This window comes from Xenopus tropicalis, chromosome 7 (genome assembly GCF_000004195.4).
Source record: "Xenopus tropicalis strain Nigerian chromosome 7, UCB_Xtro_10.0, whole genome shotgun sequence".
NCBI classification, from domain to species: Eukaryota; Metazoa; Chordata; class Amphibia; order Anura; family Pipidae; genus Xenopus; species Xenopus tropicalis.
The window spans coordinates 24,906,743-24,926,652 of NC_030683.2; the positions used below are offsets into that span (position 1 = coordinate 24,906,743).

The 19,910-nt window shown below is 42.9% G+C and overlaps 1 protein-coding gene across 1 annotated transcript in view; it reads left to right on the top strand.

Annotated features, from left to right (window-relative positions):
• The window catches only part of adam12 (ADAM metallopeptidase domain 12), a 317,400-nt gene extending 298,820 nt beyond the window's left edge, over positions 1 to 18,580 (top strand). The window contains 4 exon segments of the mRNA NM_001040014.1: positions 644 to 746; positions 1,796 to 1,990; positions 7,054 to 7,184; positions 18,520 to 18,580. Of these exon segments, the coding sequence (NP_001035103.1) occupies positions 644 to 746; positions 1,796 to 1,990; positions 7,054 to 7,184; positions 18,520 to 18,580 (490 nt within the window).
• The last annotated feature ends 1,330 nt before the right edge of the window (positions 18,581 to 19,910 follow it).

A 19,910-nucleotide genomic window follows, 5' to 3' on the forward strand; every position in this document is an offset into this window, starting at 1 on the left:
AGAAAAGGAAAGTAGGTACTTGATTATGATGAACCCAAATTTCCTGCCTTGTCTACCTACAACTAGTTCCAGTTTGTGATTCCAAACCGTGCCAGTTGGCTCACCTACAGAGGGAAATGAGGACATGTAGTACATAACATTCCGGAATGAGAATCTTGCTTGATGCTCAGCGTTATTTACTGGCAGTGATCATCTGGTTGCCTCTATAGAAGCAGCTGGCTGGTAACAACTGAAGCTTGAGTTAAGCAATTAGAGTTTAGCCTGAACTTTTGGGTGACTTTAGTCTGAGTTAAACATTTGCAGGCAATCTAGCTAACTAGGATCGAAACTTAGTCAAGTGAGCCGAAGCCTCCACATTGGAGGTCATTATTACAGAGGCACAAGTTTCATTAGAAGAGTCCCCCGGGGGCGTTATGAAAAGACACATTTTCACAGATTGCAGAAGCTAATTTAACAGGCTACTGGCTTCCAGAAAAATCAATATTTATTTTCATTCCTGCAAAGGGATTTGATCATTTTTTTTTTTATTTTTTTTTTATTTGCCGTGTTGAATAAAAATGAAGAGACTCTTCAATGTGTCATTCTAAATTAAGGTTGCAGCCGGCTCTAACACCATGTTTTATTCAATCATTTCTCACTGCAGGTCGGTGAGACCATCAAGAGGTGGGTGCTCAAATGAGCCTAATCAAGAGTATAGCACAGCGCTTTCTAAGCATGTCCTGAGCAAACCCGCGTGTCCACCAAAGGCGAGTATTATTTCACTGCAACTAACCAATTGCTATATTATATTAGAAACAATTAGCTAGAGCAGTCTGGTATGTTGTTGAGCCCATATGAATGATATGGATGTAGTAGTTATAAGTTGTTTACTGCTAATAAGTAAAACCGCCACACATTATATGGCCAAAAGCATGTTGACAACCCTTCTAATAAGTGCAATTGGCTATATAAAGGACATCGACAAAAACTAAGCAGACACTCTGCAATCTGCAACATTGATAGTTCAGTAGTAATGCCTATTATCCTATTTTATCCATACCCATTATTGCTGAGGAAGGTGCCATTTCATACAGTAACACTCTTGACAATTCCATCCTTCCTACTTCGTAGCAACAGAATAGGGTTGCTAAGATGGAAGTGGAAGAACCATGACTGCCCACACAGAGACCTGACCTTAAGCCAGATGAACGCCTGTGGGAGGGGTTGTATTTCTATATAGGCACCCAGGAGCACGTGTCTAGGTTGGCAGCTTTAGGGGATGCCCTCAGGTGCCTATATAGAAAACAAATGCTTGTAAAAGTTCTGGTTTCTGGGCAGCATTGGACCTAAATACAGCCCTGCCTGTGGGATGAAGCTAGCAAAGGCTGATTGCCTGATACCCAGCTTCTTACTTATAATTGGAATCAAACTCCACCAACAATGTCCTAATGTATGAAAAGCCTTCCCAGAGAGATGAGCAGCTTTATATTCAAAGGGTTCTATATCCAACAATATGAACTGATTTAAACTTGTTTGGAGTGGACCTTTAAGTTTAAGTTATTTTTCAGTTTTTTTTGGTGGTTTCTGAACCATCAGCACTTTTATAGACTAATACCAGGCTTTCAGCTTAACGGCTCTTTTTGAAGGTCACAGCAACCCAGTTATTCCGCCCTGGTGTTATATCACTAAAAAGGAATCTCAAAGTTCCGATGGCTTCCACAACCTAGTGCTCAAAATGCTTACAGAACCATTGCATTGATTTCTTATACAGATAATTAATATTAATAAACCCAAATGGCTTTTTTCTATTTAACAGGAGGAAAGTTCCATACAGTACAATACAAGGCTGCCCCGCTGTCACCCGATTGACATTAGCCACCCAATACGGATACTTGAATTACCTCAGCACAGCCTTCCGAGAAAAGTCCAAGCGCCACTTCACAGTCTTCCATTCCAACAAACAGTGCCTGCACGGCCTCTTCCAGCAAAGCCTTCTGTTAGATGTTTACAGGTATATTTTTTAATTACTAATATGTTACTTAATATGTTACTAAACTCATGATGTAATAAGAAGAGTAATTCTCTGACAACCTTTGCAATTTATATTTAGTTCCTATTTTTAGTGGTTTCTTAGATATTAGCAGGTTTAGACCACTAATACCAGGCTTTTGGCTCAACTGCTTTTGGCAACCCTATAGGGCAGATTAATCAAAAGCTTTATACAAAAAAATTCACCAACATTCTATTCATTCCCTTGGGATGTCTAGAAGTATATTTATGATTGGGTGAAAGTTAGAGTTCACCAATTGATAACTTGTTAAAATCCCATAAGAATGAATAGAATGTGGGTGAGTTTTTATGTATTAAGCTCTAAACTCACATTTTGATAAATCTGCCCTGACAGTGTGACCTTCAAAGATTGCTGTTCAGTTAAAAGCCTTCTATTAGCGGTGTAACACTGTCTATAACTGCCACTCCAAAGCCATGAGTTTGTATTGTATATGCCCTTTATAAAATTGTGCAAGACATTTTTTCCAGCCTCCACTTTGCAGCTGTGTTGCAGCCAAGATGTTAGTTAATTCCAAAATGATTACAAATATGTTCAATTTCAGTTCAGTTGATCAGACAATAATATTAGGCACCAATTACAGTTATAAAATATTAAGAAATTAAAGATATTTGTGCCGTATGACTTCCTGGCACTGCATTTATACAGTGGTATCTCCAACTTTACAAGTAATGTAATATTTATTTACAGTTACCTAAATGTACAGTCTCCAAACACTGGGAAGATGTGTGAACTGACTGTGCTCTTCTTCCTTGTAATTACATTGGATATGTTCCCATCAGTGTCACTGAGGAATCATTAGGTTTACGTTATATGGCCAAAAGGTGGACAACCAATCTAATTACTGGAATTGACTTTTTATGTCAAAGCCATCATTGCTAAGGCACGGTCACCTTAATCGTTCAATGATGTACTTGGCAATGCGGCACTTCCTACCTTGTGGCATCAGCTTTCACAAAGTAAGGTCCATAGAGAATTGGTTTGCAGAGATGGGAATGGAAAGACTTGACTGGTCTTTACAGATCTCTAATCTCAACCAAATTGAACACCAGTGGGATGAACTGGAACATCAGTGAGCCAGGCCTGGTCCCCAACATCAGTGCCCAACCTCTTATATATAACTGGAAGCTAATCCCACCAACAATGTTCCAACATCCAGAAGGCCTTCCTGGAAGAGTAGAGGGTAAAGGCTGTTTTAGCAGCAAAAAGTAAACCCTCAGTTTTGGGGCAAGATTTTGGATAGGCAGGCGTCCTTATACTAGTGGCCAACTAGTCACATCATCAGTTACCAGCCATTTGGGATACTGGGAACACTAATCTTACTGTGGCCAGTTCTCTTTGGATACAGATTTGCACAACATTTCCTAAATTATTTTACTTAAATATTATTAAATGAGGGTATTATGTGCTCATTGGTTAATCATTAATTGTTGAACAAATAGTCTTGTGTATCACCAGTGATGGGAGGACAGACATATTGGCCATCTCTCATTGATCAACACAAAATCTGCAAGAGAAGTATGATCAGCTTCTACACTAATAGAGAAATAGTGCCCTGTCTTGTTAATTGCACATGATAAATAATATAAACTAAAAAGAAATCAGTTCTCAGACCACAAATGCCCTTAAATGATTAAATAATCAATAGTCCATGATTGCTTCTGCAACTAAGCGATCATTCACTTTCTTTAACTACAAGCCCATATCAGATGTAGGCAATGCATCTCGACTCATTATGCTAAATGACTCCATTACCTCGGAGAGAGAGAGGTAGCAGAAATGGAACAAATGGCCATCCATGATGAATATGTTATTGGCAAAATTCTGCACACAAAGAGAGAATCAGTTCTGTCCTGGGGCAGATTTTCCTCAGTCAAATCCATTAATCACTTGCGATATCTATAAACTTTTCTAGGGGAAAATTAGGTTCTGTTTCATCATATGAAAACAAGATGCCCATAGAGTCTAAAGAAACAGTAGGGGACGGTTTGTCCAGATGTATCTGATGCCGGGTTCTCTGTTTAGAAGAAAATGAAATACTACATTTTCAGTCTGTAACATTCAGAACAACATATCTGCAAAAGACAAAATGTTTTTGATTGGATCTCAAGAACATGCCAGGACTGCTTCCATTTCCAATGTTAATGTTCTGGATCTCAGGCACCATCATTGGCACCTACTGACGTGGAAGAATCACCACTAGTGATGAGCGAAAAGTTTCGCCAGGCATGGATTCGCGGCGAATTTCCGCGTTTCACCATTGACGGATTGTTTCGTGAAACGGATGAAAAATTTCGCTGCAGAAAAATTCGCCGCACGTCCAAAAATTGTCGCCGGCGTCAAAAAAGAATAGTCGTGGACGACAAAATAATAGCCGCACGACAAAACAATATCCGCGGGCGACGAAATAATAGCCGCGCGACAAAACAATAGCCGCGCGACGAAACAATAGCTGCGGGCGACGAAACAATAGCCGCGCGACGAAATAATAGCTGCGGGCGACGAAATAATAGCCGCGACAAAATAATAGCCGCAGGTGACGAAATAGCCGCGCGACAAAGCAATAGCCGCGGGCGACAGAACAATAGCCGCGCGACAAAATAATAGCCGCGGGCGACGAAACAATAGCCGCAGGCGACGAAACAATAGCCGCGACAAAATAATAGCCGCGGGTGACAAAACAAATAGCCAACATTTTCGCCGTTTCGCGAATTTTCGCCGTTTCGCGGATCTTTTGAAAGATTCGCGAACTTTTCGGCGAAGCGGAACAGATTCGCTCATCACTAATCACCACCACGCAACCACAGCAACTCTGGAATTCTGGCAATAAATGCTGCATTATAGGAAAAAAAACATGGTGATTGCTCTCAGAATTGCACTTTGTTCACTGAGAACAAATTAGGACAATTTTTAACATATAAGTAAAAACATAGAAATCTTAAATATAAATATATATGAATTTTTAACTAATAAAAATAAAGGCTGCAGGGTTTTTTTTTTACTATTTTAAGGCCTGCATGGACTCCTAAATAGTAAATTTATCACTCATTCTCTCTCTCCCATATATATATAATATAAGCAGCTACCAAGTGGCAGAGTTCCCATTAGTCAGAGCCTCAGAGCTAAAAGAAAGGGACATTTTCTTTCCATGTTTGTCGAGCTCAGAAACTTCATGAATATCTCTGACATCCCTTGTCCTTCCTTTCTTTTGCTTCTGATATTCTTGCACCAAACAAGCACTGATAAGCTGAATATATTTATAGCTCCTTATCATCCAGGAAGCTAGAGATTAATGTGGTCAGGACACTTGCCCAAGCGGGCATATTAAGCAGAGCTCGACCTATTCCGGGGGGGGGGGGAAAGAAAGAAAGGAGGTTTGGAAATATTTTTCTTTACATTTTAATATATTTTATGCTTTGGGAGTTATAACAATGCACAAAGCAGAATATGTTATTTTGACATACAGTGCAGGGATGGGATCTGCTATACAGTAAACTTGGAACTTAAAGGGATACTGTCATGATTTTTACATTTTATTTCTAAATGACACTGTTTACATAGCAAATAATTCACTCTACCATTTAAAATTTTATTCTTGGACCAACAAATGTATTTTTAGCTGTAATATTGGTGTGTAGGCGCCATCTCAGTGCATTGTGCCTGAGTCTGAGCTTTCAGAAGGAGCCAGCGCTACACATTAGAACTGCTTTCAGCTAACCTATTGTTTCTCCTACTCCCATGTAACTGGAGGAGTCCCAAGCCAGACTTGGATTTCTTACTATTGAGTGCTATTCTGATACCTACTGGGAGCTGCTATCTTGCTCCCTTCCCATTGTTCTGCTGATCGGCTGCTGGGAGGGGGGATATCACTCCAACTTGCAGCCCAGCAGTAAAGTGTGACTGAAGTTTATCAAAGCGCAGGTCACATGGCTGTGGCACCCTGGGAAATGAAGAATATGGCTAGCCCCATGTGAAATTTCTAAATTAAATATAAAAAAATCTGATTGCTCAATGCAGGATTCTGCTGGAGAAGTTCTATTAACCAATGCGTTTTGAAAAAAACATGTTTTCCCATGACAGTATTCCTTTAAGGTATCCTGGATAAGGGTGTATAAGTAATATGGAACACTTTAGGGCTAGTCAATGCATTTAAACATTATTAAAAAGCAAGAGGATTATTTTGACATCAAAAGTACTCAGCTTTTTACACAGCTCAGTCAATTTCCAACAAATCTGTGTGATAATCTGTGTCTATAATTGGCATATCAACCACCAATGTGTCTGCACCAAATTAATTCATTTTAATCCAATTAATCCATTATCCATTGGATAAGGCTAAACCCGGTCCTTGTGTGGTCATGCTATAGAAATAAAAGCAAACATCTAATTGGCTACCTCACAGGAACAAACTTTGCCCGTTACCATATAATCCAGGTTGCATGAAAATATATTTTGTGTCCTACCTTTGTTTTTTTTAGTCAAAACATCAGATCAGCCCCTGCTGCCATTGAATATTTTTTTCTTATTTGCTTTATTTTACCCCTAAGACATACTAATGTTTGTTCAAAGTTAGTAAAGGATGTTTGTTATGCGGAGTCCGTAAACTGAAGGAGGCCATACATGGTCAATTAAGTCTGTCTCCGCAGACCATGTTGGCAATTTATTGGCCCAGTTATGCAGTTCTCCCATCACCCTGCTTGATATATTTGTTTGTTTAAAAATCTGAAAAATCCCATTGGACAAGGGTGTTCTTCCTCCAACAGGTCTTGCTAGGCCTTTATTATAAACCAATAATTGTCCAAACCATTGGATTGTCCTGATTAGGGCCAGAGTGTTGGTGGGCAAATCAGTTACCAAACCAGCATATCTAACAGTGTATGCCCAGCTTTAGTGTGGCAGAAGACATTTCCTGCTATGCAATTTCCCATTTTAAACTCTGGAAGTTCCGAAAGCGTTTGTCAGGCAAATAACTTTCTTAAATATCTGTTTTGACTTTTTTGCCCTAGGGTTCCTGCATACCAAGCCCTCCACAAAAGCCACTGCCAGCCGTTCCGTTAAATAAAACTTCCCAGTCCGATAGTGCCTTAGGCACAATGTTTGAACATCGGGAACACGTGCCTCGGATCACTCCTGTGAGGTAAGCCGCATTCATTCTAAAGTTTGAAATATCTCACGCGCATTTAGAGAGTGTTTGGAAACACGCGGCAGCCGACTGTGTTATTCCGAGGGGCTGCATGTTTTCTAAAGTCTGATGCTTCAGGCAACGGAGGAACTGGACTGTAAATAAATTGGATCTGAAAAAGATTTAGCACATAACAGCCTTTGGATGGAACATCACAAACTAAAAATTGTAATTCCCAAGGGTAAAGCAATAAAAGCTCTGAACACAGAGGTGCCCGGAACAGCACCGAACCCGCTAATCCAGCTGCACAAACTGAGATCCAAATGGCAGGAATCTGAATGGCATTGCAAGAATGAGCTTTTATAGTTTCCAAACTACAGCAGGAGTCTCCATAAGATCTGTATAGGCTGCAAAGCTTTATTATGGAAATGCAGGGTCAGACTGGGAAGTCCGGGGCCCCTCAGAGCTGTGATTTAGGGAGAGGGGGCAGTCTGGGCAGGGGAGTGATCCCAGGTCAGCAGGGCCCATGAAGGCCGGGGCCTACAAGGTTATTTCCCAATATCCAGCCAGCCCAGTCTGACTCTGGGGAAATGTAAGCAGACATTGCTGGTTCTTAGCTTCTTATAACAAAATATAATGAAGCCTAAATTATTAGCACAGGGACCTACAGAAACCCCCATGATTATGGTGCTACCTGTGCTCTCTGCAGGAGAACTAATGGGTGAGCTCTTGCTACCTAGTGCTTTTCCACTTCTGCTCAGGGTCTTAGTAAATGACTAATTATGACTTACCTATCATGAGTATAATTTACATATATCTAAAAATATTTAAAGGGTACTATATATCTACATTTACCCCTGCTAGCACAGTAAAAAGTAAAAATGTATTCTGCCTATTCTATTTATGCCAATTCACCCAAACCAGAGCAACGCAGTGTCTAACAATACACGTTCCTCTGCGCTACTTTGAGGGGGGGCCTGGCTGCCAGTTTAGCGTAGAAAAAGCCACCAAGACGGGTGATGGGTCTTGGCCACAAACAAGTTTATTGGTAGCCAGTAGTTGCAGGAACATTGCGGAAATCCAAGTTTAGGTCACAACCACGGGTCTAAGACAGGTCCAAGGACAATAACCTTGAGGTGTCCGGTCTGCAAAGAGCAAAGCCCCATAGCCATTTTGCATTTCGGGTATGATATACCAGTCAGTCATTTTTTTATGGAAGCAAACCTGAAATTGTTTCTAAATGGGATTCATTTTCCTTTTTTCATACCCGCTAAATATAACTCTGCACGCAGGTGGGATACAGCAGATGTAGATATAACATTAAAAAAAAGAAACAAATTAAATGTTTTCTCTAAATAAATGACAGGTTTCGTTCAACCACCTTTTGTTCTTCTCTTTGCATCACGCAAATGTTCATTTCTGTTTCAGTAAACAAGATTATGCTTTGCCAGTGTTCCTTCCATAAGCCGTACACTTGCCGTGATGCCAACACCGTGTGTGTCGTCTTCTCTGTTATTAACATTGGTATCGAAATAGGCAGCGTGTGCCCATGTGGCGTTTATAGGAGCAAATTGCCAGGAATTGTCTTAAACCTCTCCCTGTTAGGGTGACTGCGCTTATGGCACGCAAGCCAACTACCAACCAAAAACAGCACAGTGCCAACTTTTTGGCTATAGAGTTGTGTATGGAAAATTATTTGAGCCATTTCCTGACATTTTTCAGTCATTTTTTTTTTTACTGAATACACACAAATGAAAAATGCATATGTGCCATTGCCCAGGGAGAGATCAGCCCCAATTTGGAGAGTAGATACTCTCGGATTACTAGAAGCAAATGTGAACATAATGAACTTAATGATTTTGGGGAAAGGTTCCCAAACCGTAGGGCACCCCTTGAGGGACGGCAACCTCAAAGCAACGTAGAATGAATATATATGAGTCCTTATTTGCTCTCCTCAAAGGTCTGCCTCAAGGTGACTAAGTGAGATTGCGGGGTTGATATATAACAGTTACTGTGCCAGGATGTTTCCATCATGTGTTACCATGTTAAGGAAGAACTGACCAAATATTTGTCCGCACAGGGTCAGGATCCCCAAAATGTCTAAAACTATTGATCTGTAGTGAGCTGTTACAGTGTGCCCTCTCAGACAAGTGTAATGCTATTTTGACCAGTGAGCTGCCACTCGGCACATTATAGTGAGGGGCACCTCCCAGCAGAGCAGATGTTACATGGGGCTCTTGCACTCAAATGGAGCCATGCTCTCAAGAGAAATGCAGACTATTGGCCCCAGTAGTTCTTTGTTAAACATCCAGCCTCGGAGTAGCCATGTTGTCCTTTAGTCCTTTTGCAGCTGACAATGTAATATTTTAGCAGTAGAAGTGACAACAATGCAAACGTAACACATTCACTCCTAAAAGCTCCAATGATATAACGGGTAGAGCCTAAGGCTTCCAGATGTTGGAGTGGACACAGTGAATACCATTCGGGAAAGCAGTGGATACCCTGGATCCCTTTCCATGGTGGTCACTAAATAAATAAATAAAAATGTAACAGTAGTTGACTGTCCTCAGCCTGCCTTCAGCCTGCACCCTCCCAATCCCACAATTCCCTGCACACATGATTTCAATAAGGAAAGGAACATCATAGTGCAATGCATTGTGGGTTATGTAGTTCCTGCATGCTGTCTGTAAGCTGTGGAGAAGTTTGTGCAATTTGTAACATCAATGTTTTAGTCCCTCCTCCCCTGCCAATGATACAGAAATATGCAGAAATGGTGTTTGTTTATACTTTTGAAGGAACAGATTACACTGATAGGAATATTAGGGGTCTCTGTGTTGTGTGGGACTCTTTAACAAATTTTGGTTCGGAAGTTGGAGCTCTTCTTTACACCAATCAAAGATTAGCTCCCTCCTACAGGGCACAAGTCTCCCCAATGTCACTTCCTGCCAGAGGGTAAAATATAAACTATTTTACATCCCTGCATAAGAAACATGTGGATTAGCATTTCCAATTTTCTTCTTAGCAGACATAAGGTATAGAGATCCAGATTATGGAAAGACCCCTTATGCAGAAAACTCCTGAGCATCCTGGATAACAGGCCCTGTCACTTGGGTTTCCTCCTAGACCCCAAAATTATACTAGCAGGTAAATTGCCTCCTGATAACATTGTGTGAATGTGATAGGGACCTTAGAGTGTAAGCTCCACTAGGGCAGAGACTGATGGGAATGGGATAGGGACCTTAGAGTGTAAGCTCCACTAGCGCAGAGACTGATGGGAATGGGATAGGGACCTTAGAGTGTAAGCTCCACTAGGGCAGAGACTGATGGGAATGGGATAGGGACCTTAGAGTGTAAGCTCCACTGGGGCAGGCCTGATGGGAATGTGATAGGGACCTTAGAGTGTAAGCTCCACTAGCGCAGAGACTGATGGGAATGTGATAGGGACCTTAGAGTGTAAGCTCCACTGGGGCAGGCCTGATGGGAATGTGATAGGGACCTTAGAGTGTAAGTTCCACTAGGGCAGGCCTGATGGGAATGGGATAGGGACCTTAGAGTGTAAGTTCCACTAGGGCAGGCCTGATGGGAATGTGATAGGGACCTTAGAGTGTAAGTTCCACTAGGGCAGGCCTGATGGGAATGTGATAGGGACCTTAGAGTGTAAGTTCCACTGGGGCAGGCCTGATGGGAATGGGATAGGGACCTTAGAGTGTAAGTTCCACTAGGGCAGAGACTGATGGGAATGTGATAGGGACCTTAGAGTGTAAGTTCCACTGGGGCAGGCCTGATGGGAATGGGATAGGGACCTTAGAGTGTAAGTTCCACTGGGGCAGGCCTGATGGGAATGTAATAGGGACCTTAGAGTGTAAGTTCCACTAGGGCAGAGACTGATGGGAATGTGATAGGGACCTTAGAGTGTAAGTTCCACTGGGGCAGGCCTGATGGGAATGGGATAGGGACCTTAGAGTGTAAGTTCCACTGGGGCAGGCCTGATGGGAATGGGATAGGGACCTTAGAGTGTAAGTTCCACTAGGGCAGAGACTGATGGGAATGTGATAGGGACCTTAGAGTGTAAGTTCCACTAGGGCAGGCCTGATGGAAATGTGATAGGGACCTTAGAGTGTAAGTTCCACTAGGGCAGGCCTGATGGGAATGGGATAGGGACCTTAGAGTGTAAGTTCCACTGGGGCAGGCCTGATGGGAATGTAATAGGGACCTTAGAGTGTAAGTTCCACTAGGGCAGAGACTGATGGGAATGTGATAGGGACCTTAGAGTGTAAGTTCCACTGGGGCAGGCCTGATGGGAATGGGATAGGGACCTTAGAGTGTAAGTTCCACTAGGGCAGAGACTGATGGGAATGTGATAGGGACCTTAGAGTGTAAGTTCCACTGGGGCAGGCCTGATGGAAATGTGATAGGGACCTTAGAGTGTAAGTTCCACTGGGGCAGGCCTGATGGGAATGTGATAGGGACCTTAGAGTGTAAGTTCCACTAGGGCAGAGACTGATGGGAATGTGATAGGGACCTTAGAGTGTAAGTTCCACTGGGGCAGGCCTGATGGGAATGTGATAGGGACCTTAGAGTGTAAGTTCCACTAGGGCAGAGACTGATGGGAATGTGATAGGGACCTTAGAGTGTAAGTTCCACTGGGGCAGGCCTGATGGGAATGGGATAGGGACCTTAGAGTGTAAGTTCCACTAGGGCAGAGACTGATGGGAATGGGATAGGGACCTTAGAGTGTAAGTTCCACTGGGGCAGGCCTGATGGGAATGGGATAGGGACCTTAGAGTGTAAGTTCCACTAGGGCAGAGACTAATGGGAATGTGATAGGGACCTTAGAGTGTAAGTTCCACTAGGGCAGGCCTGATGGAAATGTGATAGGGACCTTAGAGTGTAAGTTCCACTAGGGCAGGCCTGATGGGAATGGGATAGGGACCTTAGAGTGTAAGTTCCACTGGGGCAGGCCTGATGGGAATGGGATAGGGACCTTAGAGTGTAAGTTCCACTAGGGCAGAGACTAATGGGAATGTGATAGGGACCTTAGAGTGTAAGTTCCACTAGGGCAGGCCTGATGGAAATGTGATAGGGACCTTAGAGTGTAAGTTCCACTAGGGCAGGCCTGATGGGAATGGGATAGGGACCTTAGAGTGTAAGTTCCACTAGGGCAGGCCTGATGGAAATGTGATAGGGACCTTAGAGTGTAAGTTCCACTAGGGCAGGCCTGATGGGAATGGGATAGGGACCTTAGAGTGTAAGTTCCACTGGGGCAGGCCTGATGGGAATGGGATAGGGACCTTAGAGTGTAAGTTCCACTAGGGCAGAGACTAATGGGAATGTGATAGGGACCTTAGAGTGTAAGTTCCACTAGGGCAGGCCTGATGGAAATGTGATAGGGACCTTAGAGTGTAAGTTCCACTAGGGCAGGCCTGATGGAAATGTGATAGGGACCTTAGAGTGTAAGTTCCACTAGGGCAGGCCTGATGGGAATGGGATAGGGACCTTAGAGTGTAAGTTCCACTGGGGCAGGCCTGATGGGAATGTAATAGGGACCTTAGAGTGTAAGTTCCACTAGGGCAGAGACTGATGGGAATGGGATAGGGACCTTAGAGTGTAAGTTCCACTGGGGCAGGCCTGATGGGAATGTGATAGGGACCTTAGAGTGTAAGTTCCACTGGGGCAGGCCTGATGGGAATGGGATAGGGACCTTAGAGTGTAAGTTCCACTAGGGCAGAGACTGATGGGAATGTGATAGGGACCTTAGAGTGTAAGTTCCACTAGGGCAGGCCTGATGGAAATGTGATAGGGACCTTAGAGTGTAAGTTCCACTAGGGCAGGCCTGATGGGAATGTGATAGGGACCTTAGAGTGTAAGTTCCACTAGGGCAGGCCTGATGGGAATGTGATAGGGACCTTAGAGTGTAAGTTCCACTAGGGCAGAGACTGATGGGAATGTGATAGGGACCTTAGAGTGTAAGTTCCACTAGGGCAGGCCTGATGGGAATGTGATAGGGACCTTAGAGTGTAAGTTCCACTAGGGCAGGCCTGATGGGAATGGGATAGGGACCTTAGAGTGTAAGTTCCACTGGGGCAGGCCTGATGGGAATGTAATAGGGACCTTAGAGTGTAAGTTCCACTAGGGCAGGCCTGATGGGAATGGGATAGGGACCTTAGAGTGTAAGTTCCACTGGGGCAGGCCTGATGGAAATGTAATAGGGACCTTAGAATGTAAGTTCCACTAGGGCAGGCCTGATGGGAATGGGATAGGGACCTTAGAGTGTAAGTTCCACTGGGGCAGGCCTGATGGAAATGTGATAGGGACCTTAGAGTGTAAGTTCCACTAGGGCAGGCCTGATGGGAATGGGATAGGGACCTTAGAGTGTAAGTTCCACTGGGGCAGGCCTGATGGGAATGTAATAGGGACCTTAGAGTGTAAGCTCCACTGGGGCAGGCCTGATGGGAATGAAGTACAATGACGCCCTTTTTTCATGGTCCCACATAGGCAAGCTGCGTTTTTTCCTTCCCCAGTTTTACGTTTCCCTGGAATTTGGGCGTTTTTCTCCCAGCCCCTAGCAAAGCATAGAATCGAGGCTTGACTGTAATAATATTACATTTAGAACAGTGGCACAGGGGGTGTTTTTTTGATTGCAAAGTTCCCCTCAGGGTGAATCACAGTAATCAAAATGCCTTTACCTATTGGCAGCCACATTGTATTTCTTAGAAGAGGAGCTCACTGAATAAAACATAGTGTAGTTCATTTGAGGCAAGTACTGGGAGAGAATGCTCAAGCAGCAGCCCTCGCTGAATGGCAATAAGCCATGTACAGTGCTCGCCTTTCTACTGCCTGGGAAGCAGCCTCGGCCATTACATTCCTCCCTTACAGCATAGAGGAATTATTATTTATAAGATACACTGTATCCCACACAAACCCAAATAACATTCTCACCTTACAATAGAGAGGCAGAAATGAAAGGAAGGGTACTGATAGGAAAGGGGACTGCCTTACTTCCTGGCCCTAGCACTCCGGCACTGATCCCCAACCAATAACATGCACAGTCAAAGCTGATCTGGTCCTGACTTCAACAGATCATGCGCTGGGTCAAAACAATAAGTCAGGCAGCTAGACATGGCAGCCAGCAACCCTGCTGAGCTACTGTGGGCAAGGGAAGCAGCCTTCCAAGCATTTAATGCCTTGTACAAGAGTGTGAGCAATAATATATATATATATATACCCAATATTGGCACTCAGTCCAAGAAACATAAGCCGGGTGCTGACCCACAATTCACATCCAGTCTGCAGAGAGCACTCACGGCATAAGTATCCATTAAAAAAATCCTTTATTCAGGCATAAATATAAATATCTACGAGTTTCGATCCACATGGGATCGTCATCAGGAAGTACAGTATATACAGTATATCAGGATATATATATATATATACCTGTGTATATATATATAAAATTTATACATCTAAATACATCTAACCAACTCCACTAGCACCTCCACCTCCACCCAATGTGCACCAAGTAATCCCTACTTTCTCCTTGTGGTTGCAATCAGGGGTGAAGGGCCCAAAGTTCCTAACACGTAATGGGCCTGGGTCAGTGGGGCCCACTGGGTATCTTTCCAGTATTCCACCAGCCAAGTCCAACCCAGTATTAAAATAAAACATTGTGCATGCACTTGGGGCTGTTCACCACCCACAGAGTGGCCATTACACCACATGACTAAGACCCCTGTTAGTAATCAGCAGGTCCCAAATTCATCAATACGGTCCATTAGTTCCCTAGACCCCAGCTCTGGGGATGGACATTTAGGGGTCTGCCCAGGGGGAGCAAACAATGACAATGTTATTTGATACTTCTAAGGCAGGGGTCCCCAAACTTTCTTACTCATAAGCCATAATCAAATGTAAAAAGACTTGGGGAGCAACACAAGCACCATAAAAGTTCATGGAGGAGCCAAATAAGGGCTAAGATTGGCTATTAGGCAGCCTCTATGCACACTATCAGCTTACAGGGGCTTTATTTGGTAGTAAATCTTGTTATTATTCAACCAAAACTTGCCCCCAAGTCAGGAATTCAAAAATAACTACCTGGTTTGGGGGCACTGAGAGCAACATCCAAGGGGTTGCCCCTCGAGCCACTGGTTGGGGATCACTGCTCTAAGGTGAGGGGCTCAACCTATTCCCACAATTGGCCAACACAGGCAGACTATATTGTAATTGGTGGGGTGCCAATACCCCAGAGAGTCAGGCTGTGCTGTTGGGCCTAATTACTAATTACTAAGGTGCTCAACCTGTCTCCTGGCAATTATAAACCCCAGCACCCATCATCCTTTGCAAGGAGCTAGAAATTGGGGCCCATGACAGCTGGAAGGCCGTGCCTTGCTTATGCCTGGTGAGAAGATAAAAAGCTTCCCAAAAACGCACATATACTTCCGTTTCATCCATTCTTGCCATTTCCAATGTATCTTTGGGAAACTGTAAGATAAATAAGCGCTCCTTTATGTACAATGAGCGTTGTATTTATTATTATCCCATCAGGCTATAATGTATTAAATACCAAATGATAAATCCGACTGGTAACGATGGTGATGAAGCAGAGATTATCCCTACGCGGGGTTTGGGGGGGTTACGATGCTCCGGGGGCAGTTACTGTTACACTAAACTCCACTCAATGGAAAATCTGATTTCACAAAGCTTAGGAAAATGATTAACATAGGTTAACATTGCATTAGAAGCCTAATCTATTATTAACGTGCTTGAGTAATAATGAACCCGTGGTGTCTCTGCTCCGGAGCTGTCCCCAAACTACCTGAGACTCCTCAGCGTTCAATTAAATCTGTCAGAGCTAAATGCGCAGCCTGCCCCCATTCCCCGGGAAGAAGCGCACATTACGTGATATATCAATGGGCCAATTTCTATTCATTCTCGGCTGAACTAGGCACTTTATTAAATTAGTGGCTTTTCTGTAATTATTATAGCAGCCGTTATTAACTAGATCTTTAATTACTGTTTCCATGTCAACTTTAAGTGGGTACCGTCATCATAATATTAACCCCTCTTTGTGAGAATGAAATATCATGTTTTATACAAGCTTTAAATGACAAGGAAAGGTTAATCGTGGGGAGATGTCAATTTGTGTCAATTTGTTAAGAACCCCTTAGTGATTATACTCACTCACCTCAGACCCTGGGTTGCCACTCCACTTGGCTGAAAAATGTGCTCACTCGGGATAGTAGTAGGGTTGCCATCTTACAAAAACAGCCTTTGGGTTGGGGTCAGGCAGTGACATCAATGGGAGGTGGGTTAATGATGTAACAGGGCGGGGGAATGGGTGGGCCTCTGCAAAAAAGAGGGTGATTGGCTATGGAGAGGGTCAGGGAAGGGAGGGATTAATAGGTAGGGTGGCCATCTCATCTTTTTTTTGCTGATAATACCAGCCCTTGGGTTTGGGGCAGATAGTGATGTCACTGGGGGTGGGGTAATGATGTAACAGGGCAGGGCAATGGGCAGGCTGGATGGAGGAATAGGCAGGACAGAGATGGGCCTCTGCTTAAAAGGGGGTGATTAGCCACGGAGAGGGTCAGGGAAGGGAGGGATTTATAGGTAGGGCTGCCATTCTTACAAATACACCGGAACAAATATGTTGCAAACCAAATCAAGGAGAGTAAAGAAAGTGCAGAAAGTGAGTCTGAGATTAACAATTGTAATCAATGGAGGGGTACCTAACAAATCCCCCCCCCCAGCAATGTAACCGTCCTTTCTAATTTAATAATAACATTAATATGATTAGTAATCTGAGTCAATTACCCATCATTTTATATGGTTTCTACATTATTTTTTTTTTTCACTCTTGCTATATGATTACTGGGATTTAATTACCCTAGCAACCAGGCAGATAAGCAATTAAAAGTAATAAAATTAACAAAAATTTGAATCCTACAGTTGATTTTTTTTGTGGTTGCTGGGGTCAGTTACCCCCATTAACTCTGCCTAAAGCTGGCCTTATGCCAATGAAAGCTGCTCCTGGGTATGGCATCTTTGTGAAGGCCACTCCAAGCAATATCTGCCCAAAATCAGCCAGGTATCTATTGGGCAGGTTAGAATAATCGGCTGAGGACCGATGTGGACTTAACGTGATGGGTCTCCATTCCCTTACTCAGCTGCTTTTTGTCTCCCTACTTTTTGCCACAGAGCCCCACCATTCTGACCAATCAATTTTCAGCATTCCATAAAAATGCATATAAGGGTTCAAACTGCCATCTATTTACCCTAAAATCAAATGACACTAAGGGGCAGAGTTACTAATTACTTTTCAGGTTACTTTCTAATATGGAACATTTTTTTTGTAGTGGATAGGTGGGCTGTTAGCACTCAGCAGTGCCATTGTACACCGAGTGCTCTAAGCAACACATTCTAGGGAACTGACACACTGATAAAAGGAGTAAAATCAGTTTATTGAGCAATATTCCAACTGTCAGTGCTGCACTGCGCAGCTATCAGTGGGGAACAGGCAGGAGAGAGGCAGGGCTTCCTGAGTAAAGGGCAACTCAATTCATTATGGCAATTAGTGATGTGCAGGAATATCCAATACCCATGGGACCCATGAGTTCATCCATGGGTAGGGTGGGTTTGGGTCACAAAGAACCCTAAAAACAATTAAAGGGGAACTCTACCCAAACACAACTTTTTTTGAAAAGAAAACATAATTTCCAGCAACTTTACAATATACATCAATTAAAAAAATATGCAGCCTCTTCATGATTTTTAATATAATAATAAGGTTTGGAACAGTTCCCTAAGCCCCGCCCCCTGTTCCCCTGCTGATCTGGCTGACTACTTTGAGACTAAAGAAACCTGTAACAGTAGTCGCCTGCCTTCAGCCTGCATCCTCCCAATCCCACAATTCCCTGCACACGTGATGTCAATAAGGAAAGCAACATCACAGTGCAATGCATTGTGGGTTATGTAGTTCCTGCATGCTGTCTGTAAGCTGTGGAGTTGTTACAATTTGTAACATCAGTGTTTTAGTCCCTCCTCCCCTGCCAGGGTATCAAATGATGCAGAAATAGAAGTACTGTTTTGCAGCTAGATTTCAGCATATAAAAATGTTATTTATTCCTACGTTTTGAATAGATTACAGGTATAATAGGGATTCAGAAGCCGGAGTTCATAGCCAGAGCATCTAACATGGCAGCTCCTATTCTGTAGTAATGAAAACTTGCCCATAAAGCCTGATTCTGAACAACCCGTTATTAAATGTAATCACTTGCTCTCTATGTTTTATTCATTTATCATTTATTTCAGCCTCAGTTGGATTTCATGGCATTAATATCACTTTTGTTTATTTCAGGCCGGCCCCCAAGTGCCCCCCGCAGCAGCCAGGGCCCATCAAGCCCCCTCAGCGCAAGTGAGAAGAGGAGACGATGCCTTCAGTGACGTTTGCACTATGCTCTGACTCCCATCGGAGCTCGTTTACCGAAACATCACTTTTATTTTTGAATCTTTATATAAAAGAAGGGGAAAATGTTCAATGTGCCATTTTCGGAAGGACTGAGCGGTTGCGTTTGGTGCTACGCTTTCCTAGCGGTGCTCACTGTGTTTGCTCAGGTGCTTGTAAGTTATTAATTTATGGTGATTATTTCGTACAGTGCGGTGCGTTGTATTTGATGTATTTAACCAAAGATGAGTTTCCGTCAAAAAAAAAAGGGAAATATTTTTATAGTTTTTAATACACTTGAAACATGTTATTTTATAGCATACGGAATAGATAGGAGGTTTCGCCGTCACTCTTTTACCGTAACGACAAAGTTCATTACTATTGGCCTATGGTGTCGAATCCGTGCTATTGCCTTCAAGTTGTGGCGTGCTGTTTCCTGCGAGTATTTAGTCAGTCGTGCCTTTCTGTTACTTACTGTATATTGGGGGACAGTATAATGGCAGCCATGTACAGTGCAGTGCCAAACCCTTCTGTCGCTCATCCATACAGCTTAGGATTGTTTGGGAGCCAACCCAATAAATGCTGTAAAGGAGGGTTCACCTTTATGTTAACTTTTAGTATGTTATAGAAAGGCCATTTCTTAGCAACTTTTCAATTGGTCTTCATTTTTTATCTTTTATAGTTTTTAAATTATTTGCCATTTTCTTCTGCCTCTCTCAAGCTTCCAAATGGGGGTCATTGACCCCGGCAGCCAAAAACTATTGCTCTGTGAGGCTACCGTTTTATTGTTATTGTTACTTTTTATTACTTATTACTTTTATTACCTATTCATATATCAGTCACTCTCTCAAACCACTCCCTGGTTACTATGGTAAATTTGACCCTAGCAACCAGATAACAGCTGAAATTCCAAACTGACGAGCTGCTGAACAAAACTACCAATAATAAAAAATGAAACCAATTGCAAATTGTCTCAGAAACGTTAACCCAAAGGTGAACAACCTCTTTAAGTTAACTTTTAATATGTTATAGAAAGGCCAGTTCTTAGGAACTTTTCAATTGGTCTTCATTTTTTATTTTGTATAGTTTTTTTTAATTATTTGCTGTTTCTCTTCTGACTCTTTCAGGCTTCCAAATGGGGGTCACTGACCCCGGCAGCCAAAAAACTATTCTCTGTGAGGCTACAACTTTATTGTTATTGGTAATTTTTATTAATTCTCTTTCTGTTCAGTCATTATCCTATTAATATTCCAGTCTCTACTTCAAAGCACTGCCTGATTACTAGGGGCATTTAGAACATAGCA